Source organism: Hevea brasiliensis, chromosome 13 (assembly GCF_030052815.1).
Source record: "Hevea brasiliensis isolate MT/VB/25A 57/8 chromosome 13, ASM3005281v1, whole genome shotgun sequence".
Taxonomy (NCBI): domain Eukaryota; kingdom Viridiplantae; phylum Streptophyta; class Magnoliopsida; order Malpighiales; family Euphorbiaceae; genus Hevea; species Hevea brasiliensis.
Window position 1 is genome coordinate 80,509,375 of NC_079505.1, and position 14,006 is coordinate 80,523,380.

The window sequence follows — 14,006 nt, forward strand, 5'->3', positions numbered from 1 at the left end:
TAAATTTTAATTTTTATGTATAATCAGATGGCATCGATTGTTGGATTTACATAGTGAAAGTATAAATTCAAGTGTTGTGTTTAATTTTAAGGGTTATAATAAAGATGCTCTTAAATTAAAAAAATATAATATTTTTTAAATTTTTAAATTTTATATTGTAAAATCATTTTAATCATCTATAGTTGATTTATAGATAATATATTGATGTGTATAATTTAAAGTGGTGATAATATAAATTATTATTATTATTTTTTGAAGTTAAAATTTTTTTAATTTTATTACTGTCATATAAAAAAATGATAATTGTTTATATTATTATCATCCTAATTAAATTACATTATCAATTATTAAGAATTAAAAGAGTTTTATTATATAAAATTTTAAATTTTAAAAAAATTTATATTATATTTTTATGTCTAAAGTATTATAATTCTTAAATTTAGAGATAATTATTAAAATTTATTCTCTTATAGAATTAATAAGCAGAGTAAATTGATGATAAAGAAATACGTGAAAGCAACTAACTTAAAATAAAAAAAAAATAAAAAGGAAAGCGCAAGGCCTTGGATGATACTTCTTTGATGGTCTTACAAATAGAAAAAAGAAAAGAAACAATAAAAAAAATGATATGATATTTTGATGACGCATACAATTTTATACTCTAATCGGGATGATTAGCTGGAAAATCTGCCTGCTAGCTAGCAAGCATGACATATAGCATATTAATATTCAATGAGAAATACAATATTCATTAAAATCTCACAGTAGGGTGGAGCATTTCTAGCTAAATGTGATGTCTAAATATTGGCCAAATATTAGGGCATACGCCAACCAAGAGGACCACAGTAGACATATCCAGATAAACATAAGCGACACAAGGGCCACTGCAGGGAACAAGGCAAGTCCAAGTGGCTAGCTATATTATAAATTCTTGCAGAGGTAGTGAGTGTAGAATGGGTTTTGAAATATGATGAATCACTATCTTTAAGATATTAATTGGCCATCTTAGATTCTTTGTAAAGTTATGTAATGATATCATCACGATATAATAAAGCGCAAATCTATGACAATGATTCACGAAGATTTCCCTTAAGAACTCTTTATATGAACTGAATTTAGAGAGACTAGAAGAAAATAAGAAAAAGTAAAAATAGTATATTTTTGGATTGAAAAACTCTTCCATATTTATAAAGAATGAAAAATTATAGCACTTTTTCTGCATAGACACATATATCTATCTTCAATAGATACAAATATTTGTGTAAAATATATGTCTATTTATTAACAGATACCTATACAAATAGTTGTGACTTTTTGTACTTTTTGTATAGAATAGACATGTCTGTTTATTAATGGACACCTACAGTTGTAACTTTTTGTATAAAATAGACATGTCTGTTTATTAACAGATACTTATACAAACAGTTGTGACTTTTTGTATATAATTGATATGTCTGTTTATCAGTTAATAAACACATCTATTCATAATTTATTTACGAAAATTATAATAAAATAATTATTTTATTTTACACATATACGTGCCAAGTGCCATAATAAAATAATATATATTTATTTATATATATAATTCTATACACATTTCACTCTTGTCATTCCTTCACTTTCTTATATTTTAACAAAATATGAATTCTTTCTCTCTATACTATCTAACATACTAGCTATTTATAGCAATCCATCACTTAGCTTGTATTGTTGGATCCCATTGTTTTATCATTTCATGTATAATGAAAAGTATCTTTCGATTTAAACTTTTCCTTAGTGTAAGTATTTCAAAGTTATAAAGAAATTATGATAGCCTTAACCTAAACTTAGATTTCTATTAAATAGAACCAGAAATACTACACACATGAATCAATTAGTTCAATTTAAAAAGTTTATTAAAATTTTAGCACGAATATAGCCTTATGCTACCTCATGTTTTCATGAGCATTTACAAAAGTTATTCACACTTTTGTTGAAGTGGCACCACTTCCTATGTTTATATAGGTGAAGTTTCTTTTGTAATAATATTAAACTTCATTAAAAATATAAATACTCATCCTCATTTCATTAACTTAGTACACTAAGTACTTAACTACAACATTTATTAATGACTTGTTATTACCCTTTAAACTTTATTTAGTAATAATACTATAAAGTACGGTTCCCATCAGTAGTAAATTTAATGAAATATTCTAAATTCTAATCAGCACATGTACTTATGAACATATATCTCGAGAGTCTTTTTATTAAAGGATTTGCAAAATTATTATAGGATTTAACATAAACATGGTAATAACACTATTAGAGACTAATTGTCTTACATTTTAATGTCTTAAGCTTATATGTATATACTTTCAATTGTATATTTTACTATAAGTTTTAGCCATCATGATTTGACTATCACAATATAAAGAAATAGATGGCACAGGTTGTGGCCACAATTTAATATCCGGTAACAAGTTTTTTTCAGCCATTCTACTTCCTTACTAATATTTGCCAAAGTTATAAATTCAGATTCTACTGTAGAATGAATTATACAAGTTTATTTCTTTGATGCCCAATAAACAGCACCTCCACCTAAAATAGACACTCAACCAAATGTTAACTTATTATCCTTAGCACTAGTTTTCCAACTGACATTTGTATAACCCTAAGATCTCCACTATAATTGTTTCACTAGTCTACCATGCAATTACATGTTTATAACATGAACTACATAAATAATTTAGAGTTTAGATATGTACCTTATTTGCAGAAATAAATTACTCCATAACTTGTTTAAAATGAAAGTATCAAAAAATAAAGAACCAAGCTAAACTTACACACACATACAAATCCATACTTATTTGTCCTTTTGTCACTTCTTACAAATGATTTGTAAGACTCTTATTTTTACTACTAAAAAAGTACCAACCTTTTGGTCAATAAATTCATCTCTTCATGCATGTTACTATTAAGAATAATATCATCTTTTAATTTGATTATATCTTTTGGACAAAAGGACACAACTCTTTGCATGTATACAACTCTTTATATGGTTTTAACAAAATTGAAAATTTATCGCAGAATAATCTATGATTTATAATTCATTTTTTAAATATCTAAAAACCCTTGAAATTTCTTTCCAATATTCTACACTATGATTATTAGTGTATCTTGACAATTTATATATTGTAAAAGCAATATCAGGAATAGTGCAATGCGTAGCATACATTAAGCTGCTGATAGCATTAGTACACTCAATTTGAGTAATTATTCTATCAAAATTTTCAGTCATTTTGCAATAAATATTATAAGAAGTATTGGCTTCCCTTAATATAATGAAATTGACAAATAGTGAAACCCTCACTATATTACAACTAGGTAGTTTAGGCAGATCTCTCAACGATAATAACCAAAATATAAATATAGACAACAATTTTTAAACTCTCTCAAGAATAAATTAAAGAATAATAATGTTGATTGTAGGTAAAAATGAAGAAAAAAGACAAAAAAGAAAAGTTAATAGATTTTTATTCCAAACTGCTATTTATAAAATATATGCATCTCTTCGAACATATACAGAAGTTCACTTTGTATCTATTAGAATAATTACATCTGTTCACTTACACCTTTTAGAATAGATATAACAGTTCACTTTGTATCTATTAGAATAATTACATCTGTTCACTTACGCCTTTTAAAATAGATATAACTATCAGTAATAAATAGTTTATTTTGATATTTTTTAATGAACAGACATAACTTTTTCAAAATGAGACAGATTTTCCTATCACTAATATTTTTAACAATATCCCCACTTAGTTAGTGATAGACACAATCAATATGAATTAGGATTTATGCATATAAAAAGTATTTTTCGACTTATGCACATAAATCTTATTACATTCTTTAACATATTCACCATGAGCTTTAGCATCATAATATAACTTTATATTTCTTCTAATTATAAGTATGTCATCAACATAAAAATAAATTATCACATAAAAAACTTTTAATGTGTAAGTGTTTCTGAATCTGTTTAAGAGAAAAGTCGTATGTGGCATACAGTAATTTCTTCCTATAATCATTCAAACTAGAAGTATGATGTGCTATTATTCCTCCTAATTGTAGTGATTTAGAAACTACCACTTTCAAATCCTTAAACTTTGAAATAAAGATATGCAAATCATGGACTTATCCATAACAGGCATATTATCAGGTATTTAGAATTGAAAATATTTCATAATGAGAAATTTATCAATACCTTTTTTTTTTATTATATTGGAATTCTAACGAATTCCAGATTTCGTTTGGAGACTTGACAGAGGTAAACAAATCCTATAGCCTATTTGATGAGTTGTTGAGAATATGATCTCTGTATGGTAATTTATCTTTTTCTGATCTGCTTTCACATTCTTAGTGAGCATAATTTGTTCCTTAAAATGAACAAGTTTCATAAACTCTTGATTCATCACGGAAACAGCCTTAGACTCCATTGCGATTAATATCTTAAAATTGTTGAGACAGTGGGTGTAAAATAGGCTTTGAAGCGTGATGAATCACTATTTTTAAGGTATTAATTGCCCCCAATAGATTACTGCAAGGTTATGGCAATATACCTCCAGGATACAACAAAACCTAAAATCTGCAAACAGCAACTCCTAAAGATTTCCTTTAAGAACTCTTTATACGAACCGAATTTAGAGAGACTAAAAGAAAAAAAAGAATAACTATAAGTAGTATATTTCTGGATTAAAAAATTCATCTATATTTATAAAGAATGAAAAGTTATAGCACTTTTTCTAGATAAACACATATATCTATCTTCAATAGATACAAATGTTTGTGTAAAAGATATATCTATTTATTAATAGACACCTATACAAAGAGTTGTGACTGTTTGTATAGAACAGACATATATGTTTATTAACAGACACCTATACAAATAATTGTAATTTTTTGTATAAAATAGACATGTCTGTTTATTAACAGACACCTATATAAATAGTTGTGATTGTTTATATAGAATAGAAATGTTTGTTTATTAACAGATACCTATACAAATAGTTATAACTTTTTATATAAAATAGACATGTTTGTTTATTAACAGACACTTATACAAACAGTTGTGACTGTTTATATAGAATTGACATGTCTATTTATTAATAGACATATCTACTTGTTAATAAGCACATCTGTTCGTAATTTATTTACGAAAATTACAATAAGATAATTATTTTATTTTACACATACACGTGCCAAGTACTATAATAAAATAATATATATTTATTTTTATATATAATTCTATACACATTTCACTCTTGTCGTTCATTCACTTTCTTATATTTTAACAATATTGAAATTCTTTCTCTCTATACTATCTAACATCCAAATTATTTATAACAATTCCTTCATCTCCATTAATCCCCGCTTCTCATTAATTTCCTCTATTGTTCTTTTCCTAGAGATCAGATCCCAATGGTTCTGTTTCTTGATGTTGCTGAATTTTCAGGGTAATTTTTATAATGCTGAGACTCATCTTTTGCATTGCCCAATAACTTGGCACATCAAGAAATAAACCAGTCAAGTGAATGAATAGGGACCTGATGCAATGCAGGTGACTCACCTGAAATTTAACAGACTCCTCAATGTGCTTAGTCCTCTCATGGAAGAATGGGCTAGCTGCAATATGAAGGGCAGCATTGTTGTCACAGTTTAAACTAATAGGCAACTGAAGGGAAACTTGTAAATCATGAAGAATGTAAGAAATACCAACAATTCAAACACTGTAGAGGCCATTGCTCCGTATTCAGCCTCAGCAGAGGACCTAGAAACTGTTGTTTGTTTCTTGGTTTTCCAAGAGATGAATGAAGTGCCAAGAAATACGCAAAACCAGTGAGTGATTTTGTGCTGAATGTACATGATGCTCAATCTGCATCACAGTAAGCTGAGAGTTTCAAATCATTCTCTACTAGAAAATACAAACCCTTTGATGGACAGGATTTTAAGCATCTTAAAACATGCATTGCCGCATCCCAATGAAGCTTTCTAGGTGCTGATATGAATTGGCTTAAATGCTGATATAAATTTCTTGCAAGTGATGTTTATGGTTAGTATATCTAGTTATAATTTTTGTCATTATCAAACTTGGCTCAGAAAATTTATAGAACGTCCTCAAATCTTAATGTTTGTTTTATATAGTAGTTTTTTGACTGGTGATGATCTCAAGCATTCATTTTTTTTCAGAGCCGAAGAAACAGAAACTTTCTGAAATAAAGGCTGGATGAGATGAAATAAATGAATATGAAATACTTTTTTTTTTGTGAACTGCTAAAAGCTTGCATTAAACGGCCTATGCGATCAAAATAAGGCTATAAAATAAAAATAATATAGCCCAAGCTTGTCACAGTTTATTAGATCTTATGAGAGTGAGGAGCGACGAGGGACAACGGACGAGAGAGATCTATGCCTTGCGAGAAAGAAAGTGACGAGGAGGCTGAGATGAAAATTGAGAAAATGGAGGAAGGGGAGACTGCTTGCTATGCCATGCTGTTTGAGTTTGAGTGGGATGAGAGAAAACAAGAGACTGAATTGAAAGGATGAGAGAAAACACTGATTAGGCTGTGGAAAGGATGAGAACAGGGCACCACAGAGCAGTAGGCAACAAGTTTGAAGCTTTTGGGCTGGGCTTAGATTATGCAGGGCCAGGGGGCTGAGAAAGAAGAATAATGGGCATTGGGCATTGCTGGGCTCTATGGCATTGCTGGGCTCAAAATTCAACGCAATGCTTTTTTTTTTTCCCAATGCATATTAAGTATATATAATACAACAAAGAAGTGAATTTTATTGTAATTGAAATAATTAAATGATTTTTATAAATAGTAATAAATAATAATTTTGTTTGAAATGTTGTGTGTAATATTTTAGATTATTATAAAAGTAGATATGGTATGTTTTAATAATTTTTAATTTATTAATCATATTCAATATTTTTTCTATTTGTTAATCATATTAATAAAAAAAAATCTTTTATAAAGAGATTATTTTCACATTACCTTTTGGGTAATGGGTTGTCTTCTATTCCACTTTATAATGAAATAATCTTAATCTTCACCATCAAAGAAACGAGGAAAAAAAAAATGCTTGACATGAGCTATCAAATCATGGTTGGTAATTCAAACGCATCCATTGGTGAGGCGGGTTGTACTGTATGGATGGTGATGATACATCAAGAGAAAAGTGGCAATGAACTAAACCGAGTTAAAAAAAAAAAAAGGTGGCAATGCACACATGTTCAATAATTATTGGTTTGTGACCTTTCATTCCGGTCCTTGCCTACTGGATGCAGCAATTGGCACGTCCACGTTTCAATTTTTAATTTTTATGTACCCCACGGGAAATTATACTGTGATTCCGACTTACGGCGTAATGCGGTATATCAAACCAATAGAATGAAGGCATATCACCCATTAATTTATTTATTTGATTATTTAAAATTTTAATTGATAAATTTAAACCGTTATTACATATTAATTTAAAAAAAATTTTTTTTTTTGTCATATATATAATATTGATGTGTTTTAATGTTACATATTTGCAGTCCCACACTATATATATGATGTTGTATGCCGGATACAGGGAATAATTTCTCGTAACCCACTTGATGAATTTTTGGAAACAAGAGAAAAAAAAAAAAACTATTTTCCCATTTATGAAAGTGAGATCTTTTATGGATGACGTGGCCTTCTCTCTATCTCTACCAAACCATCCAGAAACACGCTGCCCTTTTCCTCGCACTTTTTTCTCTCTCTCCTGCCACGTCCTCATTCTTCTTCCCCACCCTTCGTTTCGATAGCTCCCTGGATTTTCTCTCTTTTTCCCGGCGCTCGTTGGCCTTAACAGTATCCCATCTTTTTTTTTTTTTGGTTCTTTTAATTACCGAAATTAAAAATTGAAAAGCTGATAGAGAAAGGGAAATCAGATAGAGGGAGAGGACTTAACAGAGTAAAAACCCTTTGCTTTTGCGTTAAGCAAAGGTGGGTCGGGTCTCCGGTGATCTAAGTCTGGCTGTTGATTCCCCTCTTGGTCCCACTAAGATCCCCGCTGAAGACCGCCGATATTCTGACAAATTTGTCTTCCCTTAGTTTGCTTGCCTTTTATGGATGGAGCTGAGCTAACTTGCGCATATAAAATTAAAAACTATTTTTAGCAGCTTTTTTTTTTTTTTTAATCTGCTGCTTTTTTTTCTTCTCCTTTCTTCCTCGCTTTGTCTGCAAGTTTGGTTGTGTCTTGAGTATGTGTAAATGAATTCTCTGCAGCTATTGATCCGAGCCCTAACCCTAATCTCTCTCCCAATAAAGAAGGAGGAGAGGTTTTCCATGAAAGTTCTCTAGTATTTGCCCTTTCTCTGGTCTTTTTGTTTTGTTGTTTATGTGTGTATGTGTGTATGGGAGAGAGAGAGAGGCGCAGGCAGTTTTGGAGAGGTGAATTAAGTGTGCTGTTTTGATGAGCTATGGAGGGAAAGGAGCAGAATATAAACAAGGAGAGTGGAGGAGGTGTTGGGAACAGTAAGAGTGGTGATGGGGTCATTGATAGAAGCAAAGTAAGGATTCTGCTATGTGATAACAACACCAGGAGCTCTGAGGAAGTTTTTACACTTCTTTTGAAGTGCTCTTATCAGGGTAGATAATCATTTACTTGCTTTTTCTTTTTATATTTTGGCTAAATTATGTGTGTTTATGATATTATTTTGTTTCTCTTACCTTAGGTTCAATGATTTTGTTTTATTTTATTTTTCTGATTGATTATATTCAAGTAGCTTACATGAAGTTGAAGTTTTTGAAGTTAGCTTAATGAAAATATAATTAAGTCAAATGCTTTTATGCATATTAGAGTTAAGAAATTGGAATAGTGTGATTTTTGGGAAGGTGGAATACTAAATTTGAAATGGAATTTAATGTTCTGCTAGATTGCAAAGTTGATGGTTCATTATGACTCTGTGAATGTCATGAAGTTAATGAAAGTTTTTTTTTCCTTTTTTCTTTTTTTCTTCTCAATTTTCATTATGAAAATGACAAAACTCAACTCAAGTAGCCAAATTGTTAATTGTTAGAATTCAGCACCACCACCGTGTAGGGAAGTTTTTTCTTTTAGCAAACCAAATGATGAAAACGAAGAAAAATACACTAGCTACCTGGAGATATATATATATTTAAACCTATAGGCTGATCCTAATGTTCATTCGGAATTTTAACCTTGTATAGTTATTTGCCTTTTCCTATTCAGATGAAAAATACGGAAATTGCTTTAAGCTAAATGCTGCTAAGAAAGTTTTCTTGGTGACTAAAAACAGAACATAACATTGATAGGAAAAACTGGCAACTGCTATAAGGTGGACTTAGATTCAGCTTATCCAATTGACACAACTGTAAGTACTTGTGGTATAGTTATACATATTAATCTGTTGAATTCCAACGCAGTCTTCCTCTTACACTCTTATTGATTGTTTTCAAATGTCTTAACTTATTGTACTGCCATTTTCAAACTTCATTTCATGGCATATCCTAATCAACTATAATTTGTTTGGAGGAAACATTCATAAAATCTACTGTTTGTTCACATTGTGACTATAGTCTTTGTTTTCCATTTCATTCAATTGTTTGAATATTTGCCTTCCAAGTTACTGATGCAGTTTTCACAATTAAACTGCATTGTCTTTGCTTCACAGTTACATCAGTGAGATCAGCTAGGCAGGTAATTGATGCATTGAATGCTGATGGACCTGATATCGATATCATACTTGCTGAAGTTGACCTTCCAATGAACAAAGGCATGAAGATGTTGAAGTACATCACCCGGGATAAAGAGTTACGGCGCATTCCTGTGATCAGTAAGCTTATCCTGAAATATTCACTTCTGTTCTATTTTGTACTATAATCCTTTTTTGGACATAGGTCCCCATTATTGAAATGTTTTTGCTTTGATAAGTGATGTCGGCACAGGATGAGGTCCCAATTGTTGTTAAGTGCCTGAGGTTAGGAGCAGCAGACTATCTTGTAAAGCCTTTACGCACTAATGAGCTATTGAACCTGTGGACACACATGTGGAGAAGGAGGCGCATGGTTGGTTTGCTTGCTTAGCATTTTTACTTTTAGCTCGTCCCTCTTCCCCACAACACACCCCCACACCACCCCCGCCCACGCCCCTGCACACCCACAACCACACACCCACCCCCCACACCCCCCCCCCCAACAATATCTAATGTTAAGATGGTTTGCCATGGGTAATTTTGTGCATGCCAAGCATAAATCAGGTTTTTATTGCTAAGGTGCTAATTAAGGGGCAAAGGAACACCAAGTAATGTTAAGATAGTTTTTTTACTTTTTTTGGTGGGATATTCTTGGTGATTGGTACAAACGGTAATATGCCTTTTTGAACTTTCATTGTTCTATGTATTTTGATTCACTACAAGTGGAATATAATTTAACTACTTATAGGGCATTATGGTAATGATGGACTCTAATGATTTCAATGTGGTGATTGCCTTTCTACATCTTTGTTAAATGTATATCAATGGCCACCTGCATTTTTTTTTTCTCATTATGTATTTCTGTACTTTCTGGTTTACTGATAGGGGACATATTATGTCCACGTGAAGCAATAGTGAGATGTTCATTAATATGCTTGTAATTGGCAGCTTGGACTGGTGGAGAAGAACATCTTGAATTATGAATTTGATCTGGTAGCATCAGATCCTAGTGATGCCAACACAAATAGTACTACTCTGTTTTCAGATGACACAGATGACAAGTCTCGGAGGTACATAAATCCAGAAATGGGTGTATCAATTCATCAGGAAAATGAGGCAAGTGTAATATGTACTTTTTTGGCTCTGGTAACTTGTAAAATAGTGAACTTTATAGCATGGAAACACTTGAGTCAAATGATAGGATCATGATTGTCATGTATGTTATTCCATATATCTATATTTATTACATAACCATTTCAAAATCTGAAGTTCAAATATGATATGTAGTTGTGATTTCAACTTTTGGAAGTGGTTGGTATAATGGTATTTGCAGTAGCTTGGGGAAGTATTGCAGTCTGGCAGAATTTCTCAAAAAAGAAAAAAAGAAAAAAAAAACCAGTAGCGCTTCACCAAAATAGAAGGTAGAAAACTAGGAAGATTGAATATGAACAAACATGTGGACATGTGGAAAATCCCTATATATATAAATAAAGCAGGCCTGTTTTCAGAAGGATCGTTGCTGTGAAGCCTGAAATGTGCTGGAGTGCTGGCCTGATGTGCCTGTAGATCATGTGTATATCATTTGAATCACAAAATTTTCCTAATTTATATGCCTGCTCTGATCAATATCAAATTGTGGACCTGTTCTGTTGAGACTATTGAACTTCAGTTCTTGTGAAGCTCAAAATTCAGAATTGTGATTTTGTGCTTTTATTTCTGTGCTCTGTCCTAGTTTTGAGATATATGGCTTTTTGTTTGATTGTTTCTCTTCTATAATAACTTTGTGTTTGCTTTGATAAATCTTTTACCATATTAAATGTAAGTTTTTTTTTTCTCTGATAATATAATATAATATAACAGAAGTCCAACTCCTAATACATCTGGTGTACTATGAATCTCTTACTACCTCAAAAATGCCTACCAATGATCTGGTGTGCTGCATCTACCCATTAGCACAATATCATGGGACGAAATGCCCGCTCAGTAGATCTTGTTTAATTAAAAATTCATTCATTCCTAGTTGTGATTGACTCTTCAAAATTATTTAATGATGTTGAAGTTGTTGTTTGTCTCTGCTTCAGTCTGTTGCTGCTGCCACTGCTGCCACCACCTCTGCTGCTGTTGCTGCAGCTCCAGCTTCAGCTACTGCTGTTGAGCCTTTACCTAGCAATCCAATGGAATATAGGCCTGATGTGCCAGGAATAAGTGACCGCAGAATAGGTGAGCTACTTTGCATGATCCAGCTGCTGCTTGCACAGCATCAGTTTTGGTATCTGACCATCCTGCTTTTGGTTCATTGTCAATTAAGTATAAGTAAGAATTTAAAGATAAAAGAATTAATTATCAGATTGACCATATTGATAAAATGATGGGTCAATGAAGCTATATGTTGATCTGCATAGCTCTTGGTTGTGTCAATCTAGATTTCACAAAATACACTCACGGACAAGTTATTTTACATAAACAGTTAGGTTACGTACAGAGGAATAATGAATATTTTTAGTTTTGTACCCAAGTGCTTGAGCATTGTTGTGCTTTTAATAATTCTATATTCAGTTTGACACCTGTTGACTTATTTTTTTTCTTTTTTTTTTTTTAAAAAAAAGAATTCCTTTTGGAGTTAGTTTTAACCACTGCAATTTCCTTCTTTATAAAAAAATTGGAAAATGGCTCTCTCAAGCCAAGTCTAATTTGGAAAATAATGATCAGGACAATTACCATCTGGTCCAAAGAAGAGTGAATTGAAGATTGGCGAGTCCTCTGCCTTCTTCACTTATGTCAAGTCGAGCACAATTAAAAATAATTCCCAAGGGTTTGCCTGCATCGAGTACGGTGCTGCTCAAAATTTGAGGCTTGAAGAGAAAGTTCAAGCATGTGGTCGGCAAGTAGTTATTGATGCTCAATTACATGAAAATGGGGAGATATGGGAGAGCTATTCACAAGATGACTTCCACAGCAGTTCTAGCATTCCTGATTCTCTTTCTCTGGAGAGGTCTTGCACCCCGCCCATGTCAAGAAAATTTCCTCCAAGGAATTTCAAGGATGAAAAGTGCCCTCAGGTGCTTATGCATTCAAGAAATGAGCTTCAGTATGATGCTTCAGGTATATCCTCACAAAGTGTTTATCCATTTTACATGTCTGGAGTTGTGAATCAAGTTATAATGCCGTCATCAGCACAATTATATCAAAAGAATATGCATGAGCTGCAAAGTAATGCACCATCAGTTATGCTGCCCCAATACAATCATCTTCCACAATGTTCCCCTCATGTTAGTGGGATGGCATCATTCCCCTATTACCCTGTTAATATATGTTTACAACCTGGTCAAATGCCTACTAATCATTCATGGCCATCATTTGGAAGTTCATCTTCCCCTGATGTGAAACTAAATAAATTAGATAGAAGAGAAGCAGCATTGCTGAAGTTTAGACAGAAAAGGAAAGAGCGTTGTTTCGATAAGAAGATCAGGTATGTTAATAGGAAAAAGCTTGCTGAAAGGAGGCCTCGTGTACGGGGCCAGTTTGTGAGACAGGTAAATGGTGTAAATGTAGATCTTAATGGACAACCTGCTCCCACAGATTATGATGAGGATGAAGAGGACGATGATGAGCCAGCATCAAGGGATTCATGTCTAGAGGATGATGCTTCAGGATCCTAAAGTTTCAAAATCCCTTTGCATTGGTGATGCCTTTTCCATTGAAGATGTATGGAAATCATATCAAGGGATTGATGATGTTTAGTTGTGTCAAATGTCTCAACTACCCCTTGACAGTGTTCCTCGCTTTGGATGTAGAAATACTACCAGTTCATCTTATATGGGTAACACAATGGTTTCAACAGTGCACTATATGGAGCTTTTGTTTGTCCAAGAATCTTCCCAGAATGTTGAGATATTGAAATCTTCCTTGAAGAAGAAGACCGTGTAGGGACAATTTTTTTTAAACAATCCACTCGAAAATATTAACTGTTTAAGTTTCTGTTTAGGGAAATTTTAGGTACCTAATGCTTTCCTGAGTCCTGATCCATTAGACCATTTTATGATTTCTTATATCATAGGAATGATCGGGTAGCCTGATTGATGATTTAACAGGATTTAAAAGCTAGTTTAATAAGATTTTAATTCTTAACGAAACCATAGTTTTCAATGTTGATTGCGCTTTAAGTGCATGGCCCAACAATCTATTCCAACCAAACTCCATATAAAGCTAGAAGCATTTTGAAATATTTGTGTGATTGTCACTAGTTCTGTATTGTTTAGTGTTAATAATCTGTGCA

At 32.0% G+C, this 14,006-nt stretch overlaps 1 protein-coding gene across 1 annotated transcript; it reads left to right on the top strand.

Moving 5' to 3' along the window:
* The first annotated feature begins 7,753 nt into the window (after positions 1-7,753).
* LOC110668380 (two-component response regulator-like APRR1) lies at positions 7,754-13,863 on the top strand. The gene is made up of 6 exons (XM_021829586.2): positions 7,754-8,663; positions 9,710-9,871; positions 9,970-10,103; positions 10,679-10,846; positions 11,812-11,950; positions 12,440-13,863. The coding sequence occupies exons 1-6, from the start codon at positions 8,495-8,497 to the stop codon at positions 13,387-13,389; spliced, it is 1,722 nt and encodes a 573-aa protein (XP_021685278.2). The 5' UTR covers positions 7,754-8,494; the 3' UTR covers positions 13,390-13,863.
* Positions 13,864-14,006: the final 143 nt, after the last annotated feature.

Bases quoted from the DNA above. Each gene is read 5' to 3' on its own strand.
- LOC110668380 (XM_021829586.2), top strand. From the start codon at position 8,495: ATGGAGGGAAAGGAGCAGAATATAAACAAGGAGAGTGGAGGAGGTGTT. The intron at 10,847-11,811 runs GCAAGTGTAATA...TCTCTGCTTCAG, and splicing joins CAATTCATCAGGAAAATGAG to TCTGTTGCTGCTGCCACTGC. The intron at 11,951-12,439 runs GTGAGCTACTTT...AATAATGATCAG, and splicing joins AATAAGTGACCGCAGAATAG to GACAATTACCATCTGGTCCA.